Genomic DNA, 13,571 nt, shown 5'->3' with positions numbered 1-13,571 from the left:
ACTTTGCTATGGCCAACCCTCCCTCCTACCTCACTAAACCCATCACCTTACTCCTATGCTCCAGCCACACCATTCTCCGCCCTTCAAACATACCAGTATGTCCCAGCCTTGAGACAAGGATTAATACGTGCCTCATTGAGTGATCCTGCAAAGTGTGTAAAGGGGGCCTGATGCACACCAAGGATTCCAATTTCAAAACTGCTCAAATTTATTGAGTGCCTACTGTGGGCCTGGCACAGGAAATTCCTGCTTTCATCATAGGGGCGGGGGGAGGGGAGGGACACACACGACTGAAATAAACACAAAAAAAGTAACATGTACAATCTGTCAGGTGGCGATAAATACTGTAGAGAGAAAGGAAGCGAAGCATGAATGTGATGGGGGTGTTGCTATATAGTTGGGATGGCTAGAGAAGGCAGCAGTAAAAAGGTGCCATTTGAGTAAAAGACTTGAAGGAGGTGAGAAGTGAGCCAAATGAATCTGTGAACTGATCCTGGCAGAGGGAACAGCCAATGCAAAGGCCCTGAGGTCAGAGCATCATGGAGAGTTTTAGGACCCTGAGGCAGTCAGTATGGCTGGAGCAGAGTGAGCAGGTGGGGGGGGGGGGGTACTAGGAGTTGAAGGGGACAAACTGTGTATGTTCTGTGGGAGTCCCACAGGAAGCACCCGAGCAAACCCTGAGTGAGATGGAAGCCATGGGCTGGTGTTGAGCAGAGGGGGAACCAGATCTAACTCACTTAAACAGGCTCTCTTTAACTGTCATACAGATAATCACAGTCAGGCCAGTCTGAGAAACAGCCCCACGTTACAGATGAACAAACTGAGGCTCAGAGAGGCCCAGCCCTTGCCCGGTTAAAGAACTGGAGAGAGAAGTGGAAAAGCTGGCCCAGCGAAGGGAAGCGGGCCCTGAGCGCAGAGTCCACGTTCCCCAGCCTCCCCTCCCCCGCCGCCTCTCGGTGGGAGACCGGCCGCGGCCACCTCCGGGCGTGGCCTGGGAGGCCAGGTCCCTACCCACGGCCCACCCTCCTCCCTGGGCTGGCCACCGGCGGGATCGCCAGGGGCGGCGGCAGCCTGGAGCCGGCCCGGCGCCTCCTTCTCCCCAGAGGCCGGGCGGGGCGGCCGGCTGGGGCTGGGCGCTCCCCCACCCAGCTGGCGGCGGCTCCTCCCCGCTGGTTTAGCTTCTGGTTTCATTTCCCGAGGCTCGACCACTTTCCTTCTCCCCTCCCCCAGCCCCTTCAATTCCTAGCTCCTTCAACACCTTCTGGTCTCAGCTCCGAAGTCACCTCCTCAGGGAGGCTCTCCGGGACCACCTGGCCACGGACACCTCTCCTCAAGCCTCTCTATTACTCCCATCCTATTTTGTTGTCTTCAAGTCCCTGAATGGAAGCAGAGAGTATCTTAATCATTTATTCATCTTCCAGGGTCTTCTCATCCTACTTAGAAAGAAAAACAAAGGCCCATAGAGTGCTCTGAAGGGCCTGAAAACTTCCCGACTCCTCCAGACAGCATACAACCCAGCTACACGGGCCTCACTGCCAGGCCGGCAGCGAGCACACCACCACTTCCCGGCCTTCGCACTGGCCCTTCCCTCTGGTGGAACACTCTTCCAGCAGAGCCTTACTACCTCTACTCCATGTCACCTCTTTTGTTTGTTTTTTTAATTTCTTTCTTTTTAAAAGATTAAATATATCTTTATTGACTTCGGAGAGAGGGAGGGAGAGAGAGAGAGAGAAACATCAATGATGAGAGTCATTGATTGGCTGCCTCCTGCAGGCCCCCTACTCGGGATGGAGCCAGCAACTGGGGCATGCGCCCTAACCGGGAACCGCACCGCAATCTCCTGGATCCTAGGTGGATGCTCAACCGCAGGGCAATGTTACCTCTTTTCATATTTCCACACCCTCCCCTAATCCATAATAAGTGAGACCATGTGAGCCTTATCCACTGCTGTACCCTCATCATCTACAGCAGTGCTCATCATATAGTAGGTGTTCAATAAAACATGTTAATCAAATGACTCCTGTGAGCTCTTCTTCAGTGTATGACCTGGAGTGAGCCTCTCCGGAGACTCTGAGCTTCTTTTTCTCTGGGCCAAAAAGATAGGTTGTGGGGAAAATTATATAAATTTGCCAAGCAAGGGCCTGGTTCTAATTAACATTTTACCCTCTTTTTATTATGAAAATTTTCAGGCACATAGAAATATATATATTTTTAAGTATGTATTCAGAGCACTTGAATACCCTTCCATCTACATTTAATTGTTAACACTAAGTTTTCTTTATCTGCATATGTATATATGTGTGTGTGTATATATTTTTTTCTTTTGCTGAACCACTGGAGAGTAAATTGCAGACATCATGACATTCTACCCCTAATAGCTCAGCAGGCATCCTTAAGATTAAGGACACACAGTAGTTCAGTCTGTTGGAGCTTGTCCCCATCTGCCAAGTTTGCAGGTTTGATCCTGGGTCAGGGCACATACAAAAATCAAGCAATGAATGCATGGATGGGAGGAACAATAAATTGGTGTCTCCCTCTCTCTCTCCCCCTTCCTCTCTCTCTCTAAAGACAATCAATAATTTTTTTTTTTTTTTAAAGATTAAGGACGATCACCTACAAACCACAATACTAGTCCACATCTAACAAAATTCCAAAATAGCATGTATTATCAGGTCAATATTCAAATTTCCCCAATTTTCCTAAAAATATCTTTCCTAGTTACCCCTCCTTCCCCCCATCCCAAATCAGGATTCAGTGAAGGTTCACATGCTTATTTGGTTGCAATGAACAAATTGTATAGTACCTTTTATCCTGGAACACCCTCCCCCAGCCTCATTAATCCCTTTTTGTGTTTTCCTAAAATTGAATTTTTGGTGGAATAGCCCAGTTTTATTATTGATGTCCCACATTCTGTATTTGTCTGGTTATGGTCTATCTCTCTCTCCCTCTCCCTTCCTCTCTCTCTAAAATCAATAAAACATGTTTTTTTTAAATTGGCATTTTTGCCTGGCCAGGCATGGCTCAGTGGTTGAGCATTGACCTTGGATCCAGGAGATTGCTGTTCAATTCCCAGTCAGGGCACATGCCCGGGTTGCAGGCTCAATTCCCAGCAGGAGGCGTGCAGGAGGCAGCAGATCAATGATGACTCTCATCATTGATGTTTCTATCTCTCTCTTTCCTTGTCCCTTCCTCTCTGAAATCAATAAAGATATACCTAAAAAAAAAAAATTGCATTTTTATTTCAGAAGATGGTATACTACAGAAATAATTGAAGTTTTGTTTACCAGAGGCAAGTATTAATTTAGTCCCTATGAACTACTGATCCCTCTTGAGATTGTAACACATGCACTCCTAAATCAGTGTGTTTAGACTTTTGAGTATTTTAACTCATTTCTGGACATGTAACATGTTTATAAACCTCTTGATTTCCAGCAACATATAGAAAACACCTGCTATTTAAAGCACTTCACAAGTTCCACTTGATGTCAGTCTGAGTTGCACTGGCCAGGGTCAGAGTGTTTTTGTAATAAAGGTTCATAAGACCTGACTGCCTTGTTTACCTGTGCTTCCCTTTTGGAAGAATTCAGCCTCAATTCACACTTCATAGTTAGGATGTTGCTCCACTGCCAAAGGTTCACCATTTCAGTAATTCGACTTGGATACTGAAACTTCCTGGGACACACAATCCATGTGTGTCTCTCTCCGTTCCACTCCCTCTGAAAAGCAATGAAAAAAATATCCTTGGGTGAGGATTTAAAAAAGAGAGCACAATGTTAACTATCCTGTAATCCAATTCCTGCCTTCATGTAACCTTCCTTATGCTCCCTCCTTAAATCCAAATGTATAAAAGGAACTGCAAACTGTCATTCGCTGGAGCACTTGAAATCTTGCTTCCTGGCGTATGTCTTCAGTTTGGCTCAAATAAACTCTTATAAAAATTCTCTACAGGTTTGGATGTTCTTATGCCAACACTATATACCACATCCTCTTTATCCACTTGTCTATTGATGGACACCTAGACTGCTTCCATATCTTGGCAATTGTAAAATATGCTGCATAGTGTAGTTAGCGTATTTGAGAACTTACTTTGGCCAGGAGCGTTATTCATAGCTAACAGCTCTTCCCACAGTTTCAGAAGAGTTAGCAAATGAGCTACTTGAAGAAGCTAAGTCCCATTGTCAGTTTATCTGACAGGTATTAAACTCCTGTCACCTATATGCCACTCTGAGTGTCCCCCCATTGAGCTAAGCACCGGTGCTACCACCACAACAACTATTACTACTGATAAAAGGACATGCGCACCACTCTGGGCATTTTGCACAAATTGTTCTATTTAATCCACAACAATCCTCTGCCCCAAAGCTATTTCCCACATTTTAACAAAGATGAGGAAATAGAGACTCTAAGGAATTACAACCCTTGCCCAAGGTCACACTTAGGGAACAGAGCCTGGTATGTGACTCCAGTGGCATCCCCCTCCACACCCCCTCCTGCCTTCTGACTCCCACAATTGAGTCCTTCTACCAGCATTTGCTGAACCTGGAATAGTATTCTTATAGGTCCGATCTTATTTTAACTTTCCTAACTCAAGAGATAAGCAAGAAGATTCCCATTTAATAGACTTCCTGTGGCTCAGATAGGTCGAGTTTTTCCAAGGTCACACATCAGGTGATGAGTTAGAATTTGAACCCAGGCCTGGCTAGCCTAGAGTGTAGATCCCCTGTAGGGCCGGGCGCGGAAGAAGCTCGATTGCTGGGTTTGGCATGTGCATGGTTAAGTGTGAAAGGTCCGCACCTTGGAAGGCTAAAAACGGCTCCCTATCGCTGCCAGGGCAAGCAGCCACCCCCTTTTCTCCCCTCCCCTCCCCTCCCGCCGCCGGGGCATGCGCCCTGAAGCCAACCTCCCCTCCCTTTGAACCTGCCCACAGGCCCCGCCCATCCTGTCCAGGGCCAATCCCCGGTGGAGGGCGGGTCCGCACGGGAGTGGGCGGTAGCTAAGAGTAGTCAGGAGCCTGGAGTCGTGAGTCGGAGTCAGAACTGCGTCTCCGGACCCAGGCGCCGGTTGCTGAAGGAGGACTAGCGAGCGATGCTGCCGCCGCCGCTTTCTGATTGGCTGCGGATGGCTCCCTTTTTGTTCTGATTGGCAGCTGGCGAACTGGGTATGTAAATGAAGGGAAGGGGCCTAGGTAGGGAAAGAAGGGGTACCGGTGGCGGGGGTCTCTGGCAGGTTCGATCCCCGGGTCCGGCAGGTGTTCGCCGGGGCTTCCCGGGATCGAAACATGCTGGACTCTAAGCGCCGCCCGCCTCGGCCGGGCCGGGTGAATCACGCCGCAGCCCCAGAAGGGGGTGGAGGCGCCGGCTCCCTGGCTCCGGCTGCGTGACTCACCCGCCCCCGCCGCCGCCGCTTCGGGAGGAGCCGCCTCCACTGCCTTCCGGTAGCGAGCGGAGGCCGAGTGGGCAGAACAGCCCACCCGGGATCCCGGCCTGCCCGGCCTCGGGCGGCAGACGGGAGCGACAACCAGGACCTGGGGCGGTGTGAAGGGTCCCGGGGTCTAGGGGGCCGGAATCCCCGGAGGAAGGCCCGCCCGGCGCCGCTAGGGGGCGCCTGGACCGGGAGGCGCAGTCGGGGTAGGGGGCTAAATTCCTGCGGTTTTAGACTCCAGGGTCTACTGGGAAGGAGGCGAGGACCCAGTTCTGAGTAGTGTGAGGGGTTGGGGTCCTGCTGGACAAGGACCCCGGAACTGGACCCTGCCAGCTGCTCGGCTCAAAAAACCAGCTTGGGCTAGGAGTCCAGAACTCCAGGTACCCCCCCCCCTCCCCGAAAGTGTGGGTCTTCATGCTGCTCACAGTGACTCCCGTGCCCATCAGGATTTCCTGGCAAGCTCTGTCCACTCTGCCTCCCAAATAAATTCTGAATCGGCCAACTTCCTTCCATAGCCATTACCACCGTCTACTCCAAGCCACCATCATTGCCGTCCCGAGGAGTGCCGTAGCCTCCGAATGGCCCCTTCCCCCTTCTCTCCTCACTCCCCATCTTCTTTGAAGTAGCCAAGGGGGAGCTTCTGGAAACCTAATCAATTCACACCACCGCTCTCCCCCCTGCTCAAACCCGCGCAGTGACTTCCCACCACACTCACAGTAAAATCTAACTTCTTGCCTCTGCCTACTCTCCACCCCACCCCCACCCCGTCACTCCTGTGTGCTGACCACACTGGTCTTTTTTTTTTTTTTTTTTTAGGTATAATTGACACACACTGGTCTTTTTTTCAGTTCAAGCTCATCCTGCCTCCAAGTCTTTATTTGCCTTTGCTGTTGTTCTCTCTTCCCAGATTGCTTTCCCCCTGGTTATTTTGAGGGGGACTCCTCATGCTTGAGGGCTCAGCTCAAATGTCACCTCCTCAGAGGAGCCTCCCCTGACCACTCCCCAGAACTTTTTAGTATCTTCCTAGCACCATCTGTCCTTTTCCTGTGTTTGTTAGTTTATTGTCTAATGCCTGGTCCTCAATAAATATTAAACCGTGAAACAGCGGCTTTTGTAGGTAAAAAAAAAAAAAAAAAAAAAAAAATGAATATTGAACACTTCATATGGTTCATTGAAGAAATAAATTATAATAGTACTTATTAATAAGAGAAATTGCTATGTACCAGGCACTGTTGTAGTGTTGGGTTTTTGTTTTTTTTTTAATACTCACCTGAGAATATTTTTCCCATTGCTCTTCAGAGAGAGTAAAAGGGAGGGAGGGAGGGAGAGAGAGAAACAGATATGAGGAGACACATTGAATGGATGCCTCCCGCATGCACCCCAGCAGGGGAGCGGGGAGCAAACCTTCAACTCAGTTATGTGCCCTTGACCAGGAATCGAACCCGCGACCCTTGGTGTACAGGCCAACTCTAACCACTGAGTCACACTGGCCAGGGCATTTTTTTTTTTTATTTATTTATTTTTAATTCATTGATTCCAGAGAGAGGAAGGGAAAGAGATGGAGAAAGAAACATTGATATGAGAGAGAAACATCAATCAGTTGCCTCCCATATGTACGCCAACCCGAGATCGAACCCAAAACCTTTTGGTGTATGGGACATATCTCCTACCAACTGAGCCACAACAGCCAGGGTGTATTGTTTTTGTTTTTTATATATTTTCTCATATATGCCTCAAAACAACTCTAGGAAGTAGATACTAATATCATTTGTATCTTAAAGATTCCCTAAGAAAACCGAGGCTCAGGGAGGTTAAGTGACTTGCCCAAGATCACACAGCAGTCATCAGAGCCGGGGTTTGAACTTAACATTGGCTTTCTGTAACTCAGTGACTCCTCCCTTCCCACAGATGATGCTGAGCAAAGGACTGAAGCGCAAGCGGGAGGAGGAGGAGGAGGAGAAGGAAGCCCTGGCAGTGGACACCTGGTGGCTGGATCCTGACCACCCAGCAGTGGCACCGGCACCCCCGGCCGTGGCCTCCAGTTCCCTCTTTGACCTTTCAGTGCTCAAGCTCCACCACAGCCTGCGGCAGAGCGAGCCGAACCTGCGGCACCTCGTGCTGGTTGTGAACACACTGCGACGCATCCAGGCATCCATGGTGCCCACAGCTGTCCTGCCACCTGCGCCTAGCCCGCCAGCAGCCTCTGATGTGGCTGACAACTTGCTGGCCAGCTCGGACGCCGGCCTCTCAGCTTCCATGGCCAGCCTCCTGGAGGACCTCAGCCATATTGAGGGCTTGAGCCAGGCCCCCCAGCCCCTGGCAGATGAAGGCCCACCAGGCCGCCCCATTGGGGGAGCCTCACCCAGCCTGGCTGCCTTGGACTTGCTGGACCCAGCCACTGGCTGTCTACTAGACGATGGGCTTGAGGGCCTGTTTGAGGACATTGATACCTCCATGTATGACAGCGAACTTTGGGCGCCGGCCTCTGAGGGCCTCAAACCTGGCCCTGAAGATGGGTCAGGCAAGGAAGAAGCTCCAGAGCTGAATGAGACTGAGCTGGACTACCTCATGGACGTGCTGGTGAGCACACAGGCACTGGAGCGACCACCGGGGCCAGGGCCCTGACCCCTGGGCTGGGAGGATTGTCTGATGACTAAACTGAGAGTTGGTGACTGAGCCAACTCTCCTTGGAAAGACACAACTGGCTCCTCTAGAACAGAGATGGGGGCTTCAGAGAGACAGAATCAGTCCTGGGCAGCCTCACCTCTGTCCCCTTGTCTCAGACTGATGGGAGGAGCCTGGGTTCAGCCTCATGATGGAATGACGGGGCCTGGTGGCTGGATTGCGATTGGACCTGGCCTAATGCTGGACTGACTCCCCTGAGGTCATAGCCTGGGGTATAGATCTCCCTGATGTAGAAAGAGACCCCAACCAGTTTTTTGAAATTAAAAACCAGTCCTGGGAAATTTCAAGTCTGTATGCTTCTTTGTTTCTGGGCTAAGGCGAGGGTGAGATTAATAGCCTCTAACATTTATTGACCACAGACTGTGCACTCGGCACAGCTCTAAGCACTTGATGTATTAACTCACTTAATCCTTATAACGAGATGGGCATTATTATTGTCCCCATTTTACAGTTGAGAGAACCAAGGCTCCAGGAAGTCATCACTTGAGAAGGTGCGTTTCAAACCATGAACTTTACCATTTTATTGGTCTGAGAAGCAGACCAAGTTAAGTCTGGTAACTGGCCCTCTAGAAGACTCCCCAGAAGGTGCTCAGCCAGGCTTCCCTGGTGTGCCTGTACACCATGGTGGTAGTGGTGGCAGAGGAGCCTCAGGCCACTTTTTGATAATGAAATCTAGTCCTTACCTGTGGTCTTGGGGACTAGGGGCCAAAGGGAGCTTTCAGAATGAGCCAGAAATAAAAGCACAAAGCTGGAAGCTGGATGGAGCCTCTCCAAGGAGCTCTGAGAGGCAGCTCTCCAGGAAAATGGTGACAGAAACAGAGACTCCAGCAACTTAAAAATAAAATAAAATAAAATTACAGCCCTAGCTGGTTTGGCTCGGTGGTTAGAGCATTAGCCCTCAGACTGAAGGGTCCAGGGTTCGATTCCAGCAGAAGGCAGGTACCTCCGTTTGAGGCTCAGTCCCTGGCCCTCCTCGGTGTGTGTCAGGGAGGCAACCAATCAATGTGTCTCACATCACATCAATGTTTCTCTCTCTCTCCCCCTCTTCTACTGTCTCTGAAAAGCAATGGAAAAAATAGCCTCTGGTGAGGATTAAAAAATAAAATTCCAGACCTCAAATCTCAATTTGGGCGGAGAACAGGCAGCTAGGAGGCTGCCTCGGAAATAAAGCCACTGGGTTTGGCGGCCTGGCCCAAGAGGGAGGCGGTCCTGCTTTCCTTCTAGAAGAAACCCAGGCCGCAGCGAGCCGAGGCCACCTGCCTGGCGGCCTGTGTGACAGGGCCGGCTGGCGGGCCGAGCGCCGAGTCTGCGCCGCCCCCGCGGTCCAGCCGCATTCCTGGCCGCGCTGGGAGGGGCCGCACACTCAGAGGCCTGGCACGGGACCCGGGCGGCGTCCTTCCTGGCGGCCGCGGGGGCAGGGCAGCGCCGAGGGCGGGGCCGGGGGAGGAGCAGAGGGCCCACGGTGGCCTGAGGGGCTGGGCCTCGGATGGGGGAAATGCCGGCCAGGGGACACGGGGATTGCTGAGGACCAGCCTCCCCGCGGGCTGGTGGCTTCAGGGAGGCTGAGCCTGGGAGGGAACTGGGCGGGGCGGGCAGCGTGGGGCTTCCTGGAGGGGCAGAGGAAGTCGTGCCCATTTCTGGAAGTAGATGAGGCCGCCTGGGAGGGGAGTGGAAATGGCCTGCAGGGAGCTGGTGTCCGGGCTGAAGGTCTTCTGGGGGCCTGACTCCAACCCCTGGGCGACGGGACTCAGACTCGGTGTTGACCCAGACCCAATCCTTGGGACTTTAGGTGGAGTTCAGCAATGCCCCCTAGTGCCCAGTCTGGGGGGTCTGTGATGCCACTGCCTTAGATTTTCTGAAGGTCTGCCCAGTGGTTCAAGGGTCCCCTACTGTGGAGTCAGCAGTGCCCTCGGTTTACAAAACCCTGGGGGCCTGTTCCTGATGTCTCCTGGTACCAAATTGGACAATCCGCGATACCTACTGATGCAGACAGCCAACCCACCTGTCAGTGATTCTCCCCATCTGCTTGGCCAGCCATGCCCCCCTCTCCCCAGAGCCTCTGAGTGCAGTTGCAGAGGTAGTGCCCTGCACATAGGCTCCATATTTAAGGGACTGCCACAAATGTCTTGGGTACCATACATTTACATATTTATTATGACAGTTTCCTAGCAGATGGGAGTCAAGTGCCTTGGGGGAAGGGGCACATCTTTTGTACAGAAGCACCTTATGGGCTAGATCAGCTCTGGTCCCATTCCCTGGGCGCCCTCAGGTTTATGAGCAGCCCCTGCGGGAGGATCTGCCCCACTCTCCCCATATCTGATCCCCGGATGATTGTACAGGCTCCCTGACTTTCGGGTGTGCACCTCCGCCCTCAGGCTCAACCCCAGGAGGCCACACCACCTCAGCCAGCAGATTCCAGGGCCCACACCATTCCTCGCTGAGCTGCCAGCCCTGGCGCCGTTGCTGCCTTTCACAGAGCCTCTGTGTGTTCCCACTACAACACTCCCCAGGCCAGCTCCCCTCCTTGGACATTCACCGGGACCCCCATCATACACGCATTTCTTTTCTGTCCTTGGTCTATTTCCACCCTCCCTTCTTTCCTTCTCTCATTCAGCGAAAATTTATGAGTACCAACTATGTGCCTGTCCCTATCTAAAAGGAAAATCTGACCACATCTTTCCCCTGCTCCAGGCCCTCAGAATTTATCCCAGTCCTCTGGCATCTGACACCTGCACCTTCCAAGGCTCACCTTCTACCCCAGTCCAATTCACCCATTCAATGAATATTTGCTTAGCATCTGGGATGTGCAGTCCCGGCACGGAAATCTAATGATGCTTAGTCAGTGCTTAGTGGTGCAAAGGCCGTGGAACAGTGGTTGTGTTGAGAGCCAGACCAACTGTGTTTGAACCTCAGCTTTGCCATTCTGTGGCTTGTGACCCTAGGCAAAGTATTGAACTTCTCTGGGCTTCAGGGTCCTCATCTCTAAGCTGAAACAGTAACAGTACCCATCTCAAACAGCTGTTGATCTGAAGCAAGAGTGCTCTAGGAAGAGGGAACTGCATGTTACAAGAGTTACCTTTTCAGGGACCTGTATGCTGCTGGGTTTGACTGGAATGAGGGGGAAAGTGATGGGGCTGGACAGGTGGGCAGGAGCCAGGGCACACAGGCACTGGGTGAGGGATTCCACTCTGAAGGCAGTAGGGTAAAGGGATCTAGAAGTAAAGGGATCTCTGGCTGCCATGTGCATGTGGTGGTGGTGAGATGAGACTGGAAGCCAGGAGCCCAGCGGGGATGCCAGGAGCAGCCATAGGGAGAGGAGGGAGCAGGTGATAAACTGTGATTAAGGAGGAGCCTAGGATGAGACCTAGGTCTCTAGCTAGGGGACTGGGGGATGCAGGGCCACCCTGGAATGATGACCAGGAGGAGAAGCAGGTCTGCGGTTGACACCAAGACCAGAGAGGGACATGGAGATTCAAGGCATCCATGCAGCTGGGCCCTGGGATTGGAGCTCTGCTGAGAGGGCCAGGGCAGGAGCAGGCATTAAGGATGGAGGTGAGGGAGATGGCAGTTTCCTTTGGCTGCACCAGGTGGGACCTGGCTCCTGCTCCACTCAGATTGGGTGGGGAGAGGGTGGTCCCTGAACAGAAGCTTCCGCCTCCTTCCCCAGCCCTGCAGGATGTCCTGTGTTTACTGATGTGGCCTTAGCCAGAACCCGGACACTGGTGCCAATCTCTAAACTCAACTTCCCATGGTCACACCCTTGGGGGGGGAAGGAGGGGGGAAGCAAGAGACACAGAGAAAGAGAGAGACAGAGATAATGAGACAAAGAGATACAGAGAGAGACAGAGCCAAGGAATGAAAACAGACACAGAGGGAGAAACAGAGACACAGAGGAGAACACAGAGAGACATACCATTTGTGACAAAAACCACTGTAAACTAGGGAAGGTTTCCTTCACCTGCTAAAGGGCAGCTACAGAAAGCTGACAGCTAACAGCTTACTTAATGGCGAAAGACTGAATGCTTGATACCCTGCGATGGGAACGAGCAAGGCTATGTGCCCTCTGGGACGGGGAGAAACGGAACAGCATGCACCAGACTCCCTTGTCTGTCTGATCGATCCTGAGCAGACAGGGTGGATTTTCTTCCTGACTTCAGCCTGGCCTATATTCAGATTCCACCCTCAACTACTTTAAACTCAGCTTTGACTTTGTCCCTTCTGTAGGAACCCAGGGCTCTCAGAATAAAATTTCAGCTCCTCCTCATGACTCTGCTGACCATGGACCTCTCCTCAGCTTCCCCTCACACTCTCACATTCACCCATTTCTCAAAGGAGCCATTTGTACACAGGCTGTTCCATCTACCTGAAACCCACTCTCATTTATCTACCACCCTCAGCTTTTGCCTGAATTGCTATGTATCCTTCAGGTGCTAGCTCAAATGTCACTTCCTCCTGGAAGCCCTCCCTGCCCATTCTAATAGTACCAGTGTGCCAGGCCCCTCATATAGGCTTAGATCTGTCTTTTATATCACTAAGATCAGTGGATGATATACTCATTCTGTTGATTACTTCTTTAATGTCTGCCCCCTGTCAACTGTGAGTTCTATAAGGGTACAGTCACTGCCACTGCTGTGTCCCCAGGGATGGATACAGAGGAGGGGTCTGCTAATAGCTGGTGAATAAATGTATAAATGAGATGAAGATGCTAAAGAAGGGGCATGTTTGGCCTTGGAGGCTCAGCTGTGAACGAGGACCCTGTTCTCAGATCCTGGACATTACCTATGTGCTGAGCTCTCTTTGGATTCGGGTGCTTTGCACAAGCTGTCCCTTCTGCCCATAAAACTGTTCCCCTACCTCTTCTGTTGCCTAGCTCCTATGTGTCATTCAAGTCTCAGCTCATATGTCCCCTCCTCCAGGAAGCCTTCCCTGACCTCCCTTCCTAGGCTGGAGCAGGCACCTCCCCCATCAAGGCCCTAATTGCCTCTCTGCCTGAGTCCCCATCACAACCCTGGCCATTCTGGGTCTGTCTCCCTGTTGAGCTGTGAACATTGTGAACTCTTGGTTACACGATGTCCCCAGCACCATTTAGCATGGGGCTGGGCACAAGACCAGGTGCTCACTGACTGCTGATACTGTATAAAGGACTGCTCCCTTCTCCCCTCTGTTACTTTGCCACTTTGCCCATGTTGGTACCTCCACCTGAAGCCCTTTCCCCACCTTTTTACCTGGCTCCCTCCTCTCAAGCCTTCAGCTTGACTTTAGATGTCTCTTCCTCCAGGAATCCTTTCCTGAGTCTGCCCCCACCCCTGGAAGTGAACTTAGGTCTGTCAGTGTCCCTAGCGCTCAGCTAAGGGCCTGCCACCAAGGGCTTCCGAATGTTTTTTGAATGAATACATGAACAGATGAATATTTGAATGAATTAATAAGAGAGAGAGAGAGAGACTGCAATGGGGTGAGGGTCTCCT

At 51.6% G+C, this 13,571-nt stretch overlaps 1 protein-coding gene across 1 annotated transcript; it reads left to right on the top strand.

The window, feature by feature from the left end:
• The first annotated feature begins 5,018 nt into the window (after window positions 1-5,018).
• SERTAD1 (SERTA domain containing 1) lies at window positions 5,019-8,387 on the top strand. The gene is made up of 2 exons (XM_016209162.2): window positions 5,019-5,158; window positions 7,330-8,387. Exon 2 carries the CDS (start codon window positions 7,330-7,332, stop codon window positions 8,044-8,046), a length of 717 nt encoding a protein of 238 aa, XP_016064648.2. The 5' UTR covers window positions 5,019-5,158; the 3' UTR covers window positions 8,047-8,387.
• The last annotated feature ends 5,184 nt before the right edge of the window (window positions 8,388-13,571 follow it).

Source organism: Miniopterus natalensis, chromosome 18, assembly GCF_054644295.1.
Source record: "Miniopterus natalensis isolate mMinNat1 chromosome 18, mMinNat1.hap1, whole genome shotgun sequence".
In the NCBI taxonomy this organism is placed as follows: Eukaryota; Metazoa; Chordata; class Mammalia; order Chiroptera; family Miniopteridae; genus Miniopterus; species Miniopterus natalensis.
Note: the sequence above shows the minus strand (reverse complement) of the source record. Positions and strands in the feature narration are given on the sequence as shown.